The following is a 23,893-nucleotide window of genomic DNA, read 5'->3' as shown; positions in this document are numbered from 1 at the left end:
AACGAGCATTAACGTTATGCTTTGATGTGCACTGTGCATTCGAAGCGGGAGGCGAGCCCCCTACCTATACCTTCTCTTCTGAGGTGTGTGTTGATAGCCTGCCAAGTTACCGATGATAAGAATTGTGTCCCCGCCGGTCGGTGAGCGCGCGTGCATCAAACATATTAACCCTTCAATTTCACTCAAGTAAATTCAGAAGATCTTTGGATCGTTTTGTATATTGTTTTTTGGTAATTTAGTTTGAAAATTAGGTTTGCAAAGTAACAAATGGCTCATCCGCCAATAAAAATGCTTTTATTCTTCTGTGTAATGAACTGTAGCCTATGTATTGCACATTTATAGCACTTTTCATAACACAAATCAAGGTAGCTTAAAGCTGCAGTTGATAATTTGAGCCGTTGGGATCCCAACGGCTGTTTTCCCAACGCTCTACCTGCTGTAGCTCCTCCCTCTGAACGACAGCTTCGCGCGTTCATGTGAATTCAGTTACATTGACAGGAGACAAACACCATGTCCGATTCCGAGGTGATTAAACATTAGTAATGATAACTACATACGTACATATTGAGCATACATTTTAATCACAGACATACCATGTATGTTAGCTTAAAATCATTGTAAGTGTGCTGGTAGGCCTAACAAAAGTAGCTGTAACAGCCAGGCAAGATAGCAAACTAATTGTAACAGAGCGGAGAGGTGTGTGTGTATCTCCTATCAATGCTCCTGCTCTGACCGCAGCTGGGAGGGGCTGCTCGGGCAGTGTTGCCAACTTAGCGATTTTGTCGCTATATTTAGCTACTTTTCAGCCCCCCTGGCGACTTTTTTTTCAAAACAGCGACAAGCGACAAATCTAGCTTTTTTCTGGTGTAATTGGTGACTTTTTCGCCGAAGCAAATATCACTTAACGCTTCTCAACGAGCAGCGGGAGCCTCCTGGCCCGTCCCCCGTCACAGAGCACTGACAGACGGCCCAGTCCTCGCACAGCAGCCCCTCCCAGCTGCGGTCAGAGCAGGAGATACACCTCTCCGCTCGGGGCTCCCGCTGCTCGTTGAGAAGAGATGATACTTGCTTTGGCGAAAAAAGTCACCAATAACACCAGAAAAAAAGCTAGATTTGTCGCTTGTCGCTGTCTTGAAAAAAAAAGTTGCGAGGTCGCGGTCGGAGAGGTCTTGATGTGATAGGGCAAGAAGACATGGCCGGTGTACTTTTTCAAGCTCTCTCCGTCTCCCTTTCAGCAGTTAACTTTTCAATATTCGTCTTTCCTCGTTTTTTTGCTGTCTTAGCGGTGTTAGTTGTAAGTATCCTGGGAATGGTAAATTGAGGGTTCGTTTGTGAAGACATTGCCACTCGCTGTCCGCCGTAGTAGCCTTGTACCAAACAGTAGGCTAGTGTCAGACTGCTAGGGTCGTGAACGCTCACGCATCAACGTCGTTGCCAAGGTCCCACAGCCAATAAGAACGGAGAATCTGACCTCGCTCTGATTGGTCAAAATTAACATGAGTGGTGGCAATTTTGGGGGGCAGCACACAGAGGCAGGGGGGAGCAAAGTGATAAAAAAATATTTTCAGACCACTTCACCTACATATAGCTGAATGGCTATTATGACAGTTTTGCCAAATATTACAGTAAAAAAACTCTCAACTGCCGCTTTAAGAGGAGGGACCAAGTAACCCAGATGTTTTATTTTAGCCCAGTAGTTTGCATTGGTGTTGAACTGTTCCCTAATTTTTTTTTCTTTGAATAAAGCCTAATGCTGCTAGTAAAATACCATACTCAATAGTAGACATGATATAGAATTATTACCTTTATTACGGTTTAACCAAATGTTTTAGGCTACAGGAGATATTTGAAAGCACTACACATGAATTGAATGCTATTCAATAACATTTGTGTCAGCGAAACCGTGAATGTTCTCTTTTACTTTACATAAAAATGAATGCAGAAAAGGCACACATTGCTTCATAAAAATTCACCAGAATGCAGGAAATTAAGTGTTTAATGCTCAAAATTTTATGAGGGGGGACCCCCAGACCCCCACTTATAATGTGTCCACACCCAATGTTTAATTAAAACCTGTCCTACGACTTTGCAATTCATGAATTTGTTTATTTTAATAAGATTTTTGATGTTTTATCACATTTTCCAATTGTCTTTATTTCTGATTTATTATGAACAATATATAAACTTGCAGGACACTAGCAAAAATTATTGGGTGGGAGAGAGGACACGGTTTTGGGTCCCTCGGCCAAAAAATCTCACTCCAAACTTTTGGTGAAACTTGGCAGCCCTGTAAACTAAAGTTTACCCTTCACACTTTTTATGGGTAACAAGTGTTTTGTTATAAACCCATTGTGTGAAAGCCTAGAAGAAAAATACTGAGGAGCAAAATATTTTCAATTTGACATGGAAAACACAAACAGTCCTCTCACCTCAAATTCAGCAGTCTAACTCCAAGGAAGACTATGTAGGTGACCTCTTATCCTAATTCTGGATATTTACATACCAAAATTTCACAGAAAGCGCCTTCTGGTTCCGAGATATAACGATTGTGACATCCAACCCGTGTGACAAATTACCCCGTTCTCCCCTACCCCAAGGTACCTAACATTTTTAGGGATAATTTTAAAAGGAATTGAGCCGAGAGACATCCGACCCATCACCAATAGGCATGAGTTCACTTTTGTGAATATTGACTTTATAGCCAGACATTTTGCCAAATTTTGTAAGTAAAGTCATTAGTTTTGGGAGACTTGAGAGGGGTTGGGACATGTACAATAACATGTCGTCAGCATAAAGTGAAACTTTGTGTTCCAGCCCTGCCTGCTGGATTCCTTTAATGCAGGGGTCCCCAAACTTTTTTCACTGAGGGCTACATACAGAAAAATCTACGAAGGGCCGGGCCACTTTGCAAAAATAACACATTTATCAGGACATGTAGCTGCTCTGAGGTTTAGTTTCATAGTGTCTTCGTAAATTGTAATCCTTCTTCACGGCAACACTTTCCTTGCACATTAAACAGACACATTTCCCCTATTATTTATATGCCAATGATACACCCAGTGTTTTCTGCCTTTGCGTCCAATGTCCAGCAGGGTGAAAATAGTATCCAGCCGAGGTCCCGACCCATACCCCCGGGAGATTTTTTAAAGTTTTTAAAGTGAAATGCATGAATCTGTTGCACTTTGAGAGGGAAATTAAGAGGCTAAATCTGAAGAATTTTGTATGAAAAAAAAATGGAGACACTGTGTCAGATGAATTAGAAGCTATTGGAGAAGGACACATAGATTTTCCATAATAATATTAATTTAAAATAAAATATTATGCAGGGTCCTCTGGGATGGGCTTGTTGCTCATTTTCTTTTATGGGACATATTTCTCTGTAATATAATGAGTGCATTTAAATTATTTAAAAACTAAAAGCGCCATATTACATTATATTTTTAAAATGTGCCACGGGCCAATCAATCAGTGTTAGACACCCCTGCACTAGTGGGTTAACTAAGAAATGCAAAAAAGAATAAAAATAAAAAATCATTATATTTTTAAAATCGGCCGCGGGCCAATAAAAAGCGGGCCGCATTTGGCCCGCGGGCCGTAGTTTGGGGACCCCTGCTTTAATGTCTACATTTTGTCTGAGATCTAAAGCAAGTGGTTCCATTGCAACTGCAAATAGCAATGGGGACAAAGGGCATCCCTGTCTTGTGCCGCGTTGTAGCTCAAAGTAAGTGGATACATTATTATTAGTGCGCACAGCCGCCAGTATATAAAAGTCTGACCCATGATATAAGCTTATGGCCAAATCCAAATCTCTTCAATGTGCTAAACAGATAGTCCTACTCCACCCGGTCGAAAGCCTTTTCAGCATCTAATGAAAGCACTACCTCTAGCTCACTGGGTGGAGAAGGGCTATAAAGAATATTCGAAGTCTTCTGATGTTAGAAAAAGAATACCGATATTTAATAAAGCCTGTTTGGTCAGGTGATATGACAGAGGGCAGAACCTCCTCCAAACGGCGCGCGAGGACCTTAGCAAGAACTTTGGCATCAGTGTTAAGAAGGGAGATTGGACGGAATGAGCCGCACTCGAGAGGGTTCTTGTCTGTTTTAAAGATTAAAGAGATAACTGCCTGTCGCATGGTTGGTGGTAGGGATTTCAATGAAAGAGATTCTTCAAAGACTTATAACAATAAAGGGGAGAGCTGTTTTGAGAATATTTTAAAGAAGTCTGTGGGGAAACCATCGGGCCCCGGTGATTTGCCACCTTGCATTGATCTAATTGCTAATGTTATCTCCTCAGTTGAGAGGTCCTCCTCCAATTGAGCAGCCACCTCAAGGTTAATGGAGGGGACATGTACATTATCAAAAAAATCTTCCAACGAGGAAGGCTCTGCACTAGAGTCAGAGGTGTACAGTGACTGGTAAAAAGTTTGAAAACAAGAATAAATGTTTTGGCTATCCGTATTTTTTAAGCCCTGCTCATCATTGATTGCAGGAATGGTCTGATTGGCAGTTCTTTGTCTCATTGATGAGCAAGTATTCTCCCAGCCTTTTCCCCGTGCTCATCGGATCCATGCCGCGATTTAGAGATTTATCAGCCTGCCGTGTTGACAGGAGATCAAACTCGGTCTGCAAAAATATACGCTTTTTCATTGTATCGGCACAGGGCATATGGCTATATAGCCTGTCTAATTGAAGAATATCATCCGTCAGCTCTTTAAGGCGTGCAGTGTTTTGCTCTTTCTTGATTTTATTTATTTATTTGACAAGGACAGTGCATATTAATAAACATTTCTGTAAATATGCCAGATTTAGCCAGAAGGCTAGTTTCCATCTGCAGTCCTTGGCCAGATGTAACAATAGGCTCCCTAAAAAGCAAATAAGCAAATAAAAGAAAGAGTTAAAAAAATATTACATATAAAAGCAACAGATAAAACATTAATTGTAACCACAAGTATTCAGTAGTTCAAGCATTAAAATACATAAAGCATGCAGGACAAACAAGAGTCAGCATCAGACAAACACAAATTAAAAAGGTAGACCAGGACTTATAGCAACATCAGATGTGTTAGACATCAAGGCAGTAGCCCACCAAAACAGTACATGCACAACAAACAAACAAAAAGTCGACATGACAATAGTACAGGAGAGACAGAACGAGCTACACAAAAGCATACAAACAAGCAAGCAAAGTAAGTGTTGCAAGACGCAGGACAAATTCACAGACAGACACGCTGACACAAGGAGGCATGAGCAGGCGGGTCAAGTTTAGTGCTGGCAGGACATATTATCAATGAGCCACTGTTTCAGATTAGAACTAAATCAAATCAAATCAAATCAGTTTTATTTGTATAGCCCAAAATCACAAATACATTTGTCTCAGTGGGCTTTACATTCCATACAATATGAAATATGATACAATATGACACCCTGCCCTTACACCCTTAGCTCGGGAATAAAAAAATTTAAGAAGTAAACTAAATGACCGATATGTGTTTAGGTCTCTGATACATGTTGGGATGTTATTCCATTCACGTGAGGCTGCAACAGAGAAGGCTGACTGACTAAAGGCACTTTTCCTAAATGGAATAATGCAGTCCCCTCTCGTGACTCCTCTTGTGATCCGATGTTGGTTTGTTCTAATAGTTACAAATTCTCTAAGTGGGGGAGGGGCCATGCCATGTATGATTTTGTAAAAGAGACATGCATTTTTGTGCTTAATCATGTTTTCCCAGCTCAGTAGATTATGTTTTCTTAAAATTGCACAGTGATGGAATTGCCTTGGTTTTTTGTCCAGAACTTTCAGTGTTTGTTTATACAAAGACTGTAGTGGTTTTAGTGTTGTGTGATTAGCCTGAGACCAGCTCGTCAGACAGTAACTCATGTGAGAGAATATCATTGAATGCATGTACATCATGGCTGCCTGGGTGGACATAGAGTTTCATATAAATTTGAAATTGGCGAGATTGAATTTGATCCTTTTACAGACAGTTTTTACATGTGCCCTGAAATTAAAGTTGGAGTCTAGAATAATGGCAAGGTATTTAAATTCCTTAACAATTTCAAATTTTTCTCCTGACACAAGAACATCTGGGTTTACACTAGAGTCATTTGTTTTAGAGAAGAACATACCAACAGTCTTAGACACATTTAGTTGGAGACAGCACTGATTGAGCCATGCTGTAATTTTCACCATAGCATTTGTGAGTTTGGCAGCAACTTCGTTTTTTGTCAATCCATGCACATACAGCAAAGTATCATCAGCATACATTTGAATGTGGGCCTCCGGACACACAGACGGCAAGTCATTGATATACAAACAAAATAAAAGTGGACCCAGTATGGATCCCTGCGGGACACCAGTGGACAAGGAGAGGGTGTCAGATTGCTGGTTATTTATCCTAACAGTTTGAGTTTGGTTAAAAAGGTATGATTCAACCCATTGACGTGCCTCAACTGAAAAAATTTAATTGGATAACTTGGATAAAAGAACCCTGTGATTCAGTGTCAAATGCTTTACGGAGATTACGGGGCGACTGTGGCTCAGGTGGTTAAGCGGGTTGGCCAACGATCCAAGGGTTGGCGGTTCAATCCCCGCCCGGCCGCCTGTGTCATGGTTGTTGTGTCCTTGGGCAAGACACTTCACCCACCTTGCCTTGTGTGAATTTGTATGATTGCTGTATGTTTGAGGTGGTGGTCGGAGGGGCCGTAGGCGCTGAATGGCAGCCACGCTTCCGTCAGTCTGCCCCAGGGCAGCTGTGGCTACTCTCGTAGTTTACCACCACCGATATGACTGTGTGTGAACGAATTGAACCTGGAACCCTGTAAGCGCTTTGAGTCCTAAGGGAAAAAAGCGCTATATAAATCCAATCAATTATTATTATTATCAAGAAAGACAGCACCGACAACGCCACGCTTATCCAACAGTGATTTAATTTTCTCAATGAAAAAACAATTAGCCGTCTCGGTTGAGTGGTTGGATCTGAAGCCAAATTGCATTGGATGGAGGGGGAATGAGCTGTTGTTCAGGTGGTGTATGATTTGCTCAGCTACACACTCTGCTACTTCAGCTGGGTCCTTGGTCAGCTTTCCATTCAAGTCAAGTTCAATTGACCTTCCTGCGCTATGATGTTGTCCCATGAGTTTTTTTAACTGAGTCCATATTATTTTCGGGTTACCCCGTGCCTCACTAATTATAGCAATAAAGAAATCAGCCCTAGCTTTCCTCAGACCTGTTATCACATGATAAAATGTTGTTCTAATGGCCATTTTTAATGCAAGATCACATTCTTTCATTAGTTTCAAAATGTCTGCATTTATCCAGGGAAGACTGTTCTCTCTTCCTACTCCTAATGCTACGAGAAAATTCTGCAATTATACTCTGAATTTTACTTGAGAATATTTGACTGCCCTCACTCAGGTTTTTTCCAAATAACAGATCATTCCAGTTAAAACTATGAATAGCGTTTTTAAAACACTCTTGCATGTTCTTGGGGATTCTAATGCTTTCATGTTCCTTAGTAGAGGAGCTAAATCTCTTTTTTGTTAACTTTCTGACCACAAGAGTTAGATTGTGGTCAGAAAGCCCAGTTATCATGTTGTAAGTTTTTGAGGTTCTCTCCGGTCTGTTACTGAACACTAAATCAATCTGAGTTCTGGTGGATTGGGTTATTCTTGTTGGACCTTTAATCAGCTGTGAGAGATCTAGCCCATCGGTTATTTGCTTGAGGTTCTTTCTAATTGATCTATCCTCCCAATTTACATTAAAATCTCCCATTATTATCACCTCTTTCTTAAAATTACATTCCTTGAGCATGTTTTGGAATTTTTCATAAAAATCATTATTTGAGGAGGGTGGGCGATACATTACAATAAGAATAAAATACATTTGTGGTGATAGAGTGATATTCAAGCCAATACATTCCAAATCACAGTTTGACAGCAGTAATTCATTACATTGGATACAATCCTTCAGATAGACCATAACCCCGCCTCCCTTTGATTTCACCCTATCTCTTCTATGCATTTGATAGCCTGGTATGTTTAGTGCTGCAGTTGGTGAGTTTTCATGTAGCCAAGTTTCAGATAGACAGAGAAAATCAAAATTTGATTACATTAGTAGATACAATACTTCTTATGTTAAGATGACCACCAAATAAACCCTTAGGTTTAACTTTGGGATCCCATATTATTCTGGAGTGGTTGACAGTTTGAAAGACTTTCCACTTTCTGTTTTTTGTGATTGCCTGATTAATGATTTGTTTTCCATTTACATCCCTTAGCCCTCTGGCCACACGTAGCTTTTTATTTGAGTTAATGTTACACTTTGCTATTGGATTGTTACCTTCGATACCAGGAAGCTGTGGGTCAACATGCGTATCAGACTGCAGGGCAGACTGAGTCACCACTGTGTAGACCTTTTGCCGTGGTTGTTGCCCGGCTGGCTGTGGTTGAAGCCCAGTTGGCCGTGGTTGAAGCCCGGCTGGCTGTGGTTGAAGCCCGGCTGGCTTTGGATGTAGCCCAGTTAGGTGAGGATGTAGCCTGGCTAGCTGTGGTTGTAACCTGGCTGGCAGTGGATGTAGCCCAGCTAGCTGAGGATGTAGCCTGGCTAGCTGTGGTTGTAGCCTGGCTGGCAGTGGATGTAGCCGCAATATGAAATGATCTGGCCCCATAAATATGCTTTTAGTGACTCCCATACAGTTAAAGAAGACATCCCTGGTGTTTGGTTACTCTCCAGGAATGATGTCATCTCAGAAGATATGAATTTAGTAAAAGTTTCTTCTGATAAAAGCAGAGAATTAAGTCTCCAGGGACGGTAAATGGACTGTGTGTTAGGGATACGCATTTCCATAGCTAGTGGACCATGATCTGAAATAACTATTGTTTTGTAATCACACTTGGTTACAAGAGGAAGAAGTATTTTATCAAGGAAAAAATTATCTATACGGGAGTAACTCTTATGAACGGGGGAGAAAAAAGAGTATTCTCTGGAGGTAGGATTGCGAAATCGCCACACATCAGCAACGCCATATGATTTAAGAAATACTTTAATTGAACGTGCTGATTTAGACAAGGATGCCCTTTTGGATGAACTACAATTACCACCAAGAATAAGGTGGTGTGATGACATATTTGGTAGACAAGATTTTTTATTTTTTTTAAAAACCCAGGGTTGTCCCAGTTTGGCGCATATATATTGGCCTAGATAACTGGTAAAGAGTAAAGTTGTCCCACTACAATAACATATCGCACCAAGGGGTCAGCCTCTACGCTAGTCATAGTAAATGGTGTGTTTCTGTTAATAAGTATTGCTGCCCCTCTAGCTTTGGAATGGAAATTGGAGTGATAAAATTGTCCTGCCCAACTCCCTTTCAGCCGAAAGTGATCCACTGTAAGTAAATGTGTCTCCTGAAGGAATGCGATATCAACATTGATTTTAGTATTGTCTGTTTATGCAGTGGGTTGTTTCATTTGATGGTGTCGATAATGTTGTTGTAAATATAAAAAAAATAAAAATAAAACCAATAAATAAATACACATATTTAACTTGTTTCATGAATTGCATCAGTACAGTAACCCCTCCAAACATTGCCCAACCCTCAGTTTTAAGTCAATAAATAAGAACTGTTTTTCTTAAATAAGTTTTATATTAATATAATCACTGACATTTAATATATTATTAACCAGAGGTTTTACAAACACAATTTTGAGTTTTTAGTGAGTGTTTGTTTGTTTTTTTTACAAATGTTTGAGGGATGCAATTATCGCTATTGGCAAAATCCCCATAAATAGTGATATTTTTTCTCAATATCGCACACCCTCATTTGGATTTCAGTTTGATAGAGCTCCACATGTTCTGCCCTTATTCACTGACCTTTAATGGAAGCAGTGTATAATATTTCAGGTACTACACCCTAACAGTATATAAAGGACCAGCACTTTGAAATCCTATAGCAAAATCCCTTTCATGCAGCATTCAGGATAATATAAGCCATATTGGAGAAATGATTCATTTCTTGTGAAATATGGCTTTCCCCCTTGCTGCTTAGCAAGCTGAAGGCTGTACTGAATTAAGGGCACTCCACAAATGTATTGTTCTCAGCAGGATAATTCTAATTTGTTGTAAACTGTCAGACACACTGACCCAGCTGACACTAGCTTTATACTTTGCTACTCACATATTCAGATTATAGCAGTTGAAACAGGAATTGTAAACTCTGCTCTCTCTTCGTCATGCCATTTTTATTTTGCGTTATAACCACTCTAAGGTCCTATCACTATGATTAGATCACAGATTTGTCAGTGTAGTCTTTAGTTAACCAGACAGGAATCCAACTTCTCATTCTGTTTAGTGCAATTGCTTTCTTTTCAATTCATGGCCTCCCTTTAACTTGTCTTTTTTACTTATGTTTTCTTCCAGGCCTGGCGAGTGTGGACCAAACTGTGCTGTGGTCATAAATGGCTGCTGCTCCTCTCCCCACTCTTCCTCCTCCTCCTTATATTCTCTGTGATGACGATGACTCTCCTCCTTCCTCTGCCACTGGCTGACATTGACAAACAGTCTTCCCCATCTCTGAGCTCCAGCCAGGGCTTCAGATGTAGCACCAGGGTTATGGAGCCCTCTCCAGCCTTCCAGCAGCCACTCACTAACATCTACAGCAGAGCCTGGAAATCCAACACTCTAAAAGAGAGGTTAAACCATTCAATGGCACCTACATACTTTTGGGACGCTGTTAGGAATGCCAAAAACAGCCTCTACAAGAGTAGTCACACAGACATGCGCAAAATTAAACACAAAAGCAATGACATTGCTTTCAAAAGGCTAGAACTGGCAGGTGTCATCCAGTATAATACCAGTCATCCCCATATCCCAAAGTTTATTGTCAAAAAGACAGGGTCAAAGCGTAGAACTAAACCAAACAACCATGGTGCTGTAGTAAAGCACACTGCAAAGACATACCTTCATCTGGAAAGGAGCAAGTCTACAGTGGTACCTATCCCTGCTCCAGCAGATACCCCAATAAGTGTCAGAGCAGCTGTAGACAGACATGCAGGCAAATGGGAGGATAGACCCACTAACAGGAACACAGACACACAATTACATACCAGTCATTCAAGTCTAAAGCTGAATGAATATCACCAGTCTTTGGAAAAACACAGACAGCACACTGGGAAATCTGACAAAGTCAGTAAGGAGCAGCAGGTTGTGAAAAAGCCCTTTAAGGATCTCAAAAAACACCATCATCTCTCAGAGGATTCCTCTGAAGTGAAAAAGAAACCTGGAGCGCTGGAGCGCAGAAAGGCTTTGTCCAAACCAAAGCAAGTCATAAAGAAAGATGACAGATGCTGGTGTGGGGGATTTAAAGAGCCAGACTTCCCAGACAGTGACCTCAGGAGGATCAGGATTGGCTCAGATCTCTGTCCTCTTCCCTGGCTCAGTGAGGATGACATCCAGAAGATGGAGTTCCTTGCTGGGGGTGAGGTGGTTAGTAAGGCCAGTGTACCAGCCCATGGACAGGTTCTCCAAGTGGCTCTGGAGCCCCCTGCACACCAGAAGGTTCAGGTCAGTAGATCATTTGATCAAGTTTCACACACAATGTGTAGATCTGTATTTTTAAACTATTTATCTCGCAGCCACATACTTTGATTTATAGGATCTGTATTTAACAGCTGTTACATTTTAAAAGTGAATCAACAAGTCACTTATGACTTCGTACTGTCTTATTATTTGTTATGTCAGGTCAAGTAAATTGTATGGTATGGCTTCATAGCCTGGCTCCACCCGCCTACCTACTTCCGCTCAATTTTCATTTCACTTCAGTAGTCAGTCTGGGGCTGCAGTGTATTCATGAGCTCCTGCTCATCCAGATTTTTGGATGTCCAATCAGCGAACAGAGCGAGTGGATGAGAACGATGACGTCGAAGTCGCGCTCCAGTTTCAGTTGAATGCTGCGTTCCTTTATACTCGGAACACGGAAATTTCCGACTAGTTCCGAGTTCCGACCTGTCTGTGTTCCAGTGCATCTGCTCGGGAAAGTATGGACGCCTACAACCTTTCTCATCCAAATAACTAAACGTTAGGCTCTAGCAAGTTACCGTTGCCAGGTACCGGTAGATCCATAGACTACAATATGTAGTGAAGTCGGAAATTTCCGAGTTCCCTATACAACTGGAACGCACCGTCAGAAGCCGGCTCATGACATACGTCACGACCAAACGTTATGCGATTGGTTGGCTGATCCAGAGTGGCACTGGGCAGATCCAATAGTTTTAAACTTCAACAGACACCCGCCTCCAAGTGAGTGAACGTTTGCCAATATAGACCAGGCGAAATAGCGAAATTGTAAACGATTTTTTTTCAGCTCAGATAATTTCTATGAGGTGTCCAGAACAACATACTAAAAAATCCTAGTTGAGGAAATATGTTTAATTCTCATCAATCCGAGATGTGTGCCAATTAGGTGAGACACCAATAAATCCCAATAGGGCTATTTTTTTCCTTTAGTCCTATCAACATGAAACTTTACACAATGAAAGTATCCATGATAATTAAAACATTTCTTTGAAAATGAATTTTAATATGCAAATGAGCTATACACGAATCGTACATGCCCAAAATAAACCCAAATGGGCTTAATTTTTTCCTTTTCTCCTACCACAATAAAACTTTACAAAGTAAAAGTATACTTGAAAACTAACTTTTTTTGTATTACAAGTTTCTTTTTAAATTAATTTGAATATGCACATGAGCTCCACACTTATTGAATATCCAATCATCTTACTGCCAATGGGTGATGGCAATGCTGCTTTTAGACTGGCCTCTAACCTGAAAAACTGCCTGGCTTACCTGCCAGGGGTATAACAGGTGTCTCTCATGAATTAGATAGCTAGTGTCATTTTTTACCTTTTTCAGTGCCATTCCCTTTCCTATGCCAAATAGACGAGACGTAGAATCACAGCCTGAAATGGCATGGAGAAAGAGGAGATTGTCACACACCTTGGGACCAAGTAACTCCTTTGTCTACTTTATGCACCATACAGTGCTGCTTGAAAGTATGTGAACCCCTTGAGCCTTTATGAATTGTATTTATTTTAACCATTATTAATTAATTTTTATCAATGCCAGTATTTTTTATATGAAATTACAGATTTTTGTTTATCCTTCCAACATTTTTTTTTTCTGGAAATCAATTGTTAAAACAGATAAAACAAATAAAGTTTGTGAACCCTGAGCTGCATTGCCTATGCAGATATGTTTTGGGTAGCCTGTATTTGATTAGTGTATAGCTCATTTGCATATTAAAATTCATTTTCAAAGAAACTTGTAAGAGAAAAAATGGTGTATCAAAAACCATGCAAAGCACGATGCAGATGTGCTCATTGTCCAAACTGCCATTACCTCTGCTAGAACAAAAGACACAGTCTCAGTAGGTGATGACACAGACTTGTTAGTACTCTTGTTGCATCATGCTGGTCTGAATGCACACAAGCTGTTTATGGCACAAGAACCAAAGAAAGCAACAAAAACAAGACGGATATGGTGCATAAAGTAGACAAAGGAGTTACTTGGTCCCAAGGTGTGTGACAATCTCCTCTTTCTCCAGGCCATTTCAGGCTGTGATTCTACATCTCGTCTATTTGGCATAGGAAAGGAAATGGCACTAGCCTGGAAATCCAGACCTACCACTAGGTGCCGGTAAATGAAATGTGCTGCGGACCAACACCAATGTGTTGGTCTGGGCACTCTCCATTGAAGCTCATTAAATATGTCAAGAAATCCTGAGCTATGTTTCAATTGGTTCTATCTGATATGGGCGGGCCAGAGCCCTATGTATGGTGCTCTGGGGCGGACGTAACTGGACAGTGGCGTGCACAGGTAGACCTGAAGTGGTGCTGAAGCACCTGCCCTTTTCCCCTGGCCCAATCAAATGCCCTTTTGAAAAAGAAAAAAAAAATCTGAAAGTCCGTTTTTTAAAAAATTTTTTCATACAGTGTATGTGGCCCATGCCGACATTATCATATATAAATGCTCAACGATTAAAAACGTTTGACAATAATGCCCCAATAAATATGCCCCCCCTCCTCCTCCTCTGCACACACTTCCTTTGTCAACGTGAACGCGCAGAGTGGACACAAACGGAGGCGCGTTGCCGCAGCAGTTCACAGCTGCTGCACACACACACACCTACTCCCCGGCCTGCCCTGCTCCACCAGCGAGGTAACACACATGAATGGAGTCAAGAGTGTATTGTTTGCCCCCTAAGCCTCAGTTGCCAAGCTATAACTTGCATTTATTTGTCTCTGTTATAAAGTAGCCTCTATCATGCAGCGCCACACAGCTGGGCATAAATTAGCCGACTGTCCTGCTTAACAAGCTAGCCCAAAAAAAAAATAGATATGACGTGATGAACACAACTAATGTCGGCGGAGTTTGTCATTGGTACAGCATGTGAATCTATCAGTATGCTGAATATTTAGTGTTGTTTAGGTTTACTTTAGGCTATATAATTAACACATGCAGTCATTTATTTGCTAAATCAATGACAAACAGGCAATTCCCAATTGCCTGCAGAAAAAGTAGCCTTGTGCCTGGTTGTAATGTAACCAAGCAGTCTTATTTTATATGGTTGGTCTCTTTTTATTTACAAATTGCAGTATAATGCCTAGAAAGGAGAGATTAAAAAAGGAAAAAGAAAGGGAGCAAGCATCCACCAGCAGCAAGGAGGAAGATGAAGATGAAAGGTCAGTCATGACCAGAGTCATGTTAGCTGTTCAGGGCCTTTTAAAGCTCAGATTTTAATGTTGATCTGTTCCTCAAATGTTATTGAAATATCTTAAAAGCTGTCCACACATTTTATTTTAACTATGCAAAGTGGGTTGGTGGTACTAAATCAATCATGAAGCTATATGTAGCCATTCACAGTGTTGTGCCTGAACGCGTTCAATGAACGATCGTTCATGAACTCGTTCATATTGGGGGCGAACGTGAACTGAACGTATGTATTTCTGCCTCATGAACGTTTTTGCGAACGCGCTCATTCTGGCGTTTGTGAACGGCGCTCTTACAGTCGTTCAATCGTTCATCGAGTGCCAGATTTCCATAGAAAACCCCCGCTAAAAGACAGCGTAAACAGCCCTTAATATGTAGCTGAAAAACACCCAATCTGGCAACACATGCCACCACAGCGTCGCACCGCCGCTGCGTCATCAAAATGCGAAACACCGCGGAAAAAAACAAAAACAAATGAATGCAGCAGCACTTACTCAGGCCATGGACCTAGCCTCAGGCTATACCCTCTTCTTCGTATGATTGTTACCTACCTCAGATTGTGTTTGTGTTAATAAGTATGTCAACACATCTTCTGGACTTTGTTGTTAACAGTAGGCCCTACACTGCAGTTTAGAATGGTCTCCTTGAGGGTTTTCCTAGTTTAAGTTGTAGGCTAATTTGTTTGTAGAACCTCCCTGGTATATTTTTCCAGTATCGCTTTCTTTGAATGAAATTTCATGTGAATTGTTTCCAGGTTTGTAAAATTATAAAAATGGAAAAACATTTGCACCTTAACCGTTTTTGTTTGAATAATTCTTCATTAAAAAGATCATTCAAACAGCAAATTTTCCTCATGTTTTTGAGAATATACTGTAAGGGTAAAAGCTGCAGCTGGCTTCTAGTGTGGACTGAATGTTATTGAAATAATTTCTGTATGTGGTTCTATATGGAATGTGGCAACTATTTAGAAAAATAATAGCCTGCAGCAACATATTTAAAAAAAAGAACTATGAACTAGTTCATTTTTGAGCTGTGAACTTAGTTCATAATTTTGAATTATGAACTATGAACTGAACTAGTTCATTTTAAAGGGTGTGAACTGAACTTTGAACTAGTTCACGTAGAAAAAGAACTTTCCCAACACTGGCCATTCAGCTGTATGTAGGTGAAGTGGTCTCAGAATATCTACTCATCACTTTGCTCAATCAGAGCGACGCTCTGATTCTCCGTTCTTATTGGCTGTTGGGACTGTCCATTCACTTTGGCACCGACGTTGTTGGTGTAGAGCTGTCAGGGAGGGACCAGAGAGAACACAAGTGGAGCGGTTGGGGTATTTGGATTCGAGTCTCTATCCCAACTACTATTTTCTCCCAAATCATATACCCCAGCTTTAATCTATCAGTTATTGAAACAAATAGATGACTAATTGGATAAGAATAGCAAAATTACTTTAAGGTGCCGTCAATTATTCTGTAGAATGCTTATGGTCAAAATCACTGTCAAAATCAGTGAATATCTCCTCAAATTGCTACCTTTCCATACTGTGTGTGCCCTGTAAAAAACAGTGTTAATACACAGCCTAGGCTCTGTAAACAGGCATGTTGCTAGCCATAAGACACCACCATGTACCGAAAACATCATCGCACACAGAGTACAGACAAGTAGGGTATCTGAAGGAGATATTCATTGATTTTGACAACAAGCATCCTCCAGAATCGCTTGTTTAGTAATCAGCTTTTAAATTTAGCTTGAAGCTCACTGGCAGTAAAGACATAAAGATGAATACCTAATTCAAAAATATGTATTTGAATAAACTTTGCTGCTGACTACACTACTACTGATACAAAAGATAATTAAAAAAATTACACTTTACTAGTAGGGTATATTAAATAAAGGTTAGTAAATGCTTCATGAGCATTAACTAACCATTAGTTAACTGTATAGGCTACTAACGTGTTTAGTAAATATTTATTATTGATGACCAAGCTATTCATTTATTCAATCTTTATACATTTGGTATTAACATAAGTTACCACATTAATACAGCTTGAACCAACAATTAATTAGCTGTTAATTAGTTGCTATTGTTAACATTTAAGTAATTTTTTAATGATTGATAAATATGTCAATTAACATAAGGTTTGCTTGTTCCTTTATTTTCATCATCATTACTTAAGCATAATTGACCAATTATAAATGCTTCCTGTGACCCTTATTGTAAAGTGGAAAACCATTTGGTCATTAAGTAACACTTAATAAATACATACTATATCACCATTTATTTATTCTTTTGTGACCCTTATTGTAAACTGTACAAATACATATTATATGTGGGACTTTCTGTAACTGTTTTATTGGTTCAATTAAAATCTTCAAGACAGAAAGCATTTTGGCCCTCATTTATCAAAGGTGCGTACACCAGAATAGTTGGCATAAGCACATTTCCATGCAACCTCGGCATTGATCAATTTGGACGTGAGTGGGGTACGATCACATCTCAGGGCAGCTCTCACCTCATGTACGCACATTTTTAACAGCATGGACTTGCAGTGATGGCTGTTCCCCATAGCCTATCAATGTCTGGCAATTGTTAGTACATCAACCCCCACATTATCTTAATAGAAGCCATTTCACCAAAATATTCATGGCTATAGCCTGTTTCTCCTGATATTGAGTGCATTGTGTTTTATAAATGAAAGTTTAACGCTATATAACTTTATTTATCCATTACAACAGCCATCATTGAAGAATTCATCTAATTATGGACCTAGCCACAGACATCCAGAAACCCACAGTGAGCGCTGTCAGCAGGGGCACTGCATCCTTATCAAACGCACTGATGACTGGTTTGAAGTGTTTGCCTTCCATCTGGACAGGGTGCTAGGACTCAACAGAAGTCTTCCTGCGCTGCTGCGGACCTTTCACAGTGAGATTTTACCGTATCGATACATAAGAGGCAGCCCCAGACCTGTAGTGTGGTGGGATCCAGATATTCAGCACCTTTCTGATAGAAACAACGACCAGAACTCAGTAGCACTCAGCTGGGTACAGTACAAGGAGCTGCTGAAGGTCCACTGTGGGAGTGAGGTAGACCTGAGATCAGCGCCCTGTGTGGGAGTTGAACACACAGAGTGGGGGAGACTGGCTATTTTTGACTTCTTACTACAGGTAAGATATTTTATAATACACTACCCCGCCAAAATAAATGTTACCACCTGGATTTTACTAAGCAAATAGGTAATAGCCTAGCCTGGAAATCAAGACCCATATCTAGAACGATATTAGCCTGGTCCTACCAGACCATCGTACTTCATTTCATTTTTACAGAAGGTCTGGAACTGCTCTATTGACAAACGTTCACTCACTTGGAGGCGGGTGTCTGTAGAAGTTTAAAACTATTGGATCTGCCCAGTGCCACTCTGGATCTGCCAACCAATCGCATAACGTTTGGTTGTGACGTATGTCATGAGCCGGCTTCTGACGGTGCGTTCCAGTTGTACAGGGAACTCGGAAATTTCCGACTTCACTACATATTGTAGTCTATGGATCTACTGGTACCTGGCAACGGTAACTTGCTAGAGCCTAATGTTTAGTTATTAGGATGAGAAAGGTTGTAGGCGTCCATACTTTCCCGAGCAGATGCACTGGAACACAGACAGGTCGGAACTACCAAGTCGGAAATTTCCGTGTTCCGAGTATAAAGGAACGCAGCATTCAACTGAAACTGAGGTTGCGTTCCGAATCGCATACTTTCTACTATATAGTATGTAGAAAAAAGATTTAGGATGTCCCGATTCTTGTGGCCAGATTTAGGATGGTTACTTAGAAGTACCCGGATGTCCTACTTCATGCGACCAAGATTGTTAGTGTTGAAAACTGTATCCTATTTGGGCGATTCTGACCCACAATCCAGTGTGCACGTGAAGTGACGTCACATCGATCAGGATGCGACGGATATAAAAGCAAGAGGCAAGATCAAGGCGCAATGTTATGATGAAATAAGAGAGTAAAGTATGTCCCAATAGTATGCCTACTGCATCCTAACTAGATTATTTTTATCGTCGGATGTAGTATGTAGAATAGAAAAAAGAAAGAGCATGCGATTCGGAACGCAACCACAAACTGCAAACAATCGCATAACGTTTGGTTGTGATGTATGTCATGAGCCGGCTTATGACTTCAACTGAAACTGGCACGCAACTTCGACGTCATCGTTCTCAGCCACTCGCTCTGTTCGCTGATTGGACTGGCAGAAATCTGCCTGAGCTGGAACACATGAATACACCGCAGCCCCAGACTTACTACTGAAGCGAAATGAAAATTGAGCGGAAGTAGGTAGGCGGGTGGTGCCAGGCTAGAAAGATAGAGGGTCTGGCCACGATCAATAGACCTTCCCAACTCAAGGGGCGTCACCTACGCATGCATTTTAAATACCACTGCACACAATTGGATAGCACTACAACCAATCAGAGCAATGAACAAGGTGACGTATTAAGCCCTGTTCATTTAGCGAACAGCGGGTTAACTGGTAAATTAAACTTTTGCCGTGGTCGGTCGGCAAAGTAGAACATTCCTCTTCCTTGCTAATGAAAGATTTGAGTGCCGTCTTCCAAATCGTAAAGTGTCGAGGCCAAAGCCGTCTCAAACTCAAACAACATATCCGAAGCCATCTCCGTTGTTTACTATCACGGCTTCGACGGCATTCAGTTACGTCCGTGCCCAGACCAACACGCTGAGCACAGGTCTGGATTTCCAGGCTAGTAATAGCCCTCTATCGGTCAAAAACTGCAGTGATTAATATGTTTCAGTTGGCACCAAGTTGTTTAACCCTAACTGATGCAGTGAATAGTTTCTTATTTCTTAAACAACCATGACAGAATACATATACTGTGGTTTTGGAAAGGATGTAACAATGTTTCAGAAGGGTGAAATTATTGGCCTGGCTGCATGAAACAAAGAAAACTAATCAGAAGAAGATGAAACTACTGAAATCATGTTAAGAACTGTCCAACGCATTATTAAAACCTGGATAGATAGTGGTGAACCGTCTTTGAGGAAGAAATTCGGTCTGAAAAAAAAATTTAATGATCATGATGGGAGATCACCTAAAATAAATACAATTATTTGGTGGAATCAATTTAAAATATCGACAGTAGAACTCCTGGCTATGCTTAATAGTGAAAGTAAGAGCATTTCCACACTCACAATGCAAAGAGAACATAATGGATATGGACTATGCAGATCGAAGCGTTAAGGCTTATCAGGATAAAATGCTTCAATTTGCCAGGGAGCGTACAGATCGGACTCTGGAGCAATGGAAAAGGTTGTGTGGTCTGATGAGACCAGGTTGACCCTGTTCCAGAGTGATGGGTGCATCAGGGTAAGAAGAAAGGTGGATGAAGTGATGCTCCTATCATGCCTAGTGCCTACTGTACAAGCCTGTGTGGCAGTGTACAGTAGGATCTGGGGTTGCTTCAGTTGGTCAGGTCAAGGTTTTAAGCAACCTTGTGCCAAATAAATCTTATCAAAATGTGCTAAGGCGAATATGTGCCTTAATCAAAGCTAAATATGGTCCAACAAGATATTTGAGTGTGTGACTTTTTTTTGCCAGGCAGTGTATATATCAATACATTTTATTTGCTGGCGTCCTTCTGGACACTCAAGGTCACCGTAGAATAAAGAAAATATCAAAAATCAATACATTTAAAAACACATAATAATTATGATAAAAAAATGAATAAAGTACAATTTGTCACATATGGCTAAATCCACTAAAGTCTAGTCTGGTGCAAGGTTTGACACTAAATTCGGTGTGGACAATCATGGGACATTCATACGTAAACTCCTAAAGTTTAGTAGTGCCTGGTTAAATTTTACCTTCCTCGCTTTGAAAATCATGTACAATTGTATGTGCATTTAAACTTTTTTTAGCACATCCAGGGATTTGTGATGGGTGGTAGTGTGCACGACATTATATGGCTTCAGTGTGTCGATTTACTATTAGTCTTATAACAACTAGCCAATCAGATAGTGTTGTAGGCGAGACATGAATGAAACTGTAGCAGAGGGAGGGACACAGAGCAGTAAGAGCCATAGTAGCATAGTAGCACACATTTTAATGAATTGACTTTATCGGTTATCATTCAAATAAAGCGCAGATACCGATAATCTGTAAAATTACAAATATTGCCCGATAATCCAGGCCGATTATTAGTGGGACCCTAATTATATAGAATCTTTGTATTAAACTTGTTCTGGAGAAATTTGTAAACTTGGTAATATAAATTGGAAAACAATAATTTTTCTAGTTGAGCCAATTTATATAAAACATCAGTAACTTGTTAATATAAGTAGGAAAAAAATTGTATTTCATTTTGAACAAATTAATGTTAACTTAAGTAACTTCGTTATATAAATTGAAAGTAATTAGTATTTCTTGCTGCACGAATCTTATTGCATTTGTGCCGTACATGTCTTGCTACAAATGCTTTTGTGCTCCTATTCATATATTAAATATATAAAATATGATCCATAAAAAACAAGGCTGCCATATTTTATGGATCATATTTTTTGGGGAGCTTGTGCATAGCATTTCAAGTTGTTTCTAGCTCATTCCAGCTCAGGGTTATTTTAGCCACCGCATTATACAAATAATAACGAAAACTATAGTTCCAATCTCAGGATGCATATATCTTACATTCACCAGGGGGCAATCCACCAGCAATCTGAGAGGCCAAACTGAGGCCTATTTGTTACCTAGCTAGAAATGATACAATCATCGACCCGTGGCCCTTTACTGCAGGTCATCCCCCCTCTCTCTCTCTCTGTCTCCCCATGTCAACTCTGTACTATCAAATAAAGCTTGAAAATGCCAAAAAATGATCTAAGAAAAAAAAATATATACAATCACACAATGAAAGCTCATGCCTTTGTGTTGTTTGTGTATTGTTGCAGGTCAATGATAGGCTGGATAGGTACTGCTGTGGTTTCATGCCTGAGCCCACAGAGCTTTGTGTGGAGAATCTGCTGCACACCAGGTGTGGCAAAACCAAGGACCTTCTGCTGGTTCATATCCTGGTATGTATCACAGGTAGTATTAGGGTGTATTCACACCAGGAAAGTCCGCTAGTGCACTTCCTTTGGTCCGGACCAAGTACTATGTTGATCCTTTTGTTTGGTGCGGTTCAGTTTCACACGGCCCTTCTTGCAATAGAACTATAATTTGTAAACAAAAGCACGTTTGCCAAGTCATCCATTCATTGGGCAGACATTCTGGGGCGTATAAAAGCAGAAAGAACGACGTGAAAACTGTGTGTGTGTGTGTGTGTGTGTGTATATATATATATATATATATATATATATATATAATGTATATATCGTTCATATTGTGTATTGTTTGAATATTGGATTTATTGAAATTAGGCCTGTCAAACGATTAAAAATTTTAATCAGATTAATCACAGGATTCTGTGGATTAATCACGATTAATTCTACCATTCGAAATAGGCCCAAAAAATTAAAAAAAATTCTGTATATTGTTATATGAATTGAAAGATAAAGGACAGAATACATACATTTAAATGTAGTTTTTTATTAATTGAAAATCCAAATGATGGTGTAAATACTGCAAATAAATTATAATCAACTAAAACATATGCTACCACACCATACTTCAGTTTGGCTGTCTCTATATGTATTTGAGCAAATATAGCATAGGCTATTATAATAATGGCATGTATTTGGTGAATCCATAGTTTTGCATTCCTGAATACAACCTGATTGCAGTTTGTGTGTGTGTGTTTAGAAAAGGCCCCGAAGTTCATAAGTTAGTGTTTGATATTTCTTACAGTGTGTTAAGATGTGTTTTATTCAATGTGGATAACTGTTTAGTTAGGGCCGTGACGTCATTCAGCCGGAGAGTCTGTTCTTTCAAAGGTTTTTTTATTAAATGTTAGTAACAACGGAATTGTAGCACAGCGAGGAAACAAATTTTTTCCCCTTTTTCTCCCAAACATACCCCACCCACATCCCACCCTCACATCCAACAACACGAAACACACACCACAAGAAACAAAAACAAACAATCAATAAAAAAATTAAAAAAAAACACATAAAGAAATAAAATTAAATCAAATAAAAGAGGGGAGGGGGTAGCTACTCTTCTATAATTATTGTTGGTTTTTTTAAATAATTTAGGAAGGGGCGCCAAATTCTGTCAAATTTATTCTCGGATCCCTGGGTAGTGTAACGTATTTTCTCTAAATTCATACATGCCATAATGTCTCTAATCCAATGTGAGTGGGAAGGAGGAGCAGGATCTTTCCACTTGAGTAAGATAACCCTACGAGCAAGTAATGAAGTAAAGGCCAGTACCTTCAGCTTCACTTTAGGCAAGCCCGGATTTGGAGCAATGCCAAAAATTGCAGTGAAAGGGTTCGGCTCAATTCGATGTTGAAGTACTTCAGAAATTGTTTGAAAAACTGATGTCCAGAACTCAGTCAAGGTGGGACACAACCAGTACATGTGAAAGAGTGATGCCGGTGCGCTCTTACAGCTATCACAGGTTGGGTCTACATCGGGAAACATACGAGCTAATTTAGTTTTAGATATGTGGATACGATGTACTACTTTAAATTGCACAAGAGCATGTCGGGCGCACATGGAGGTAGAGTGTATCCGATCCAGGACTGAATCCCACATGTGATCTGTGAAGGCAGAGCCTAGGTCCTGCTCCCACAGGGTTCTTATAGCTGCTAAAGAGGGGCTATGCAACTTTGAAATAAGGTTGAAAAACACAGAAATTGAGCCTTTTAATGTGGGGTTTACAGAAAGAAACAAATCGACATGATTGGCTGGCGGTTTATAAGGGAATTGGGGAATTAACTTCTGCGTAAAATGCCTGATTTGCAGAAATCTGAAAAAATTTGTCTTTTCGATACCAAAATGTTTTGTCAATTGGGAAAAACTAGCAAATACATCATTAATAAATAAATCACCGATGCATTTTAAGCTTTTTTTATGCCAGATCTTGAATGCACCATCCACAGTCGAGGGAATAAATAAATGATTAACTGCAATTGGGCTGAAAAGTGAAAAATTCTGCATTCCAAAATTCTTCCTAAATTGG

At 40.0% G+C, this 23,893-nt stretch overlaps 1 protein-coding gene across 3 annotated transcripts in view; it reads left to right on the top strand.

The window, feature by feature from the left end:
- gask1a (golgi associated kinase 1A) overlaps window positions 1-23,893 on the top strand; it is an 85,324-nt gene that overhangs the window by 32,724 nt on the left and 28,707 nt on the right. For 2 of the 3 annotated variants that reach the window (XM_080039087.1, XM_080039088.1), the window contains exons 2-4: window positions 10,417-11,559; window positions 17,503-17,934; window positions 21,721-21,843. In XM_080039087.1, the coding sequence (XP_079895213.1) occupies window positions 10,417-11,559; window positions 17,503-17,934; window positions 21,721-21,843 (1,698 nt within the window). The remainder of the gene's footprint in view (window positions 1-10,416; window positions 11,560-17,502; window positions 17,935-21,720; window positions 21,844-23,893) is intronic. The other variant, XM_080039089.1, reaches the window with a different exon arrangement.

This window comes from Ammodytes marinus (genome assembly GCF_949987685.1).
Source record: "Ammodytes marinus genome assembly, chromosome: 13".
NCBI classification, from domain to species: domain Eukaryota; kingdom Metazoa; phylum Chordata; class Actinopteri; order Uranoscopiformes; family Ammodytidae; genus Ammodytes; species Ammodytes marinus.
This window is presented reverse-complemented; position numbering and strand designations above follow the sequence as displayed.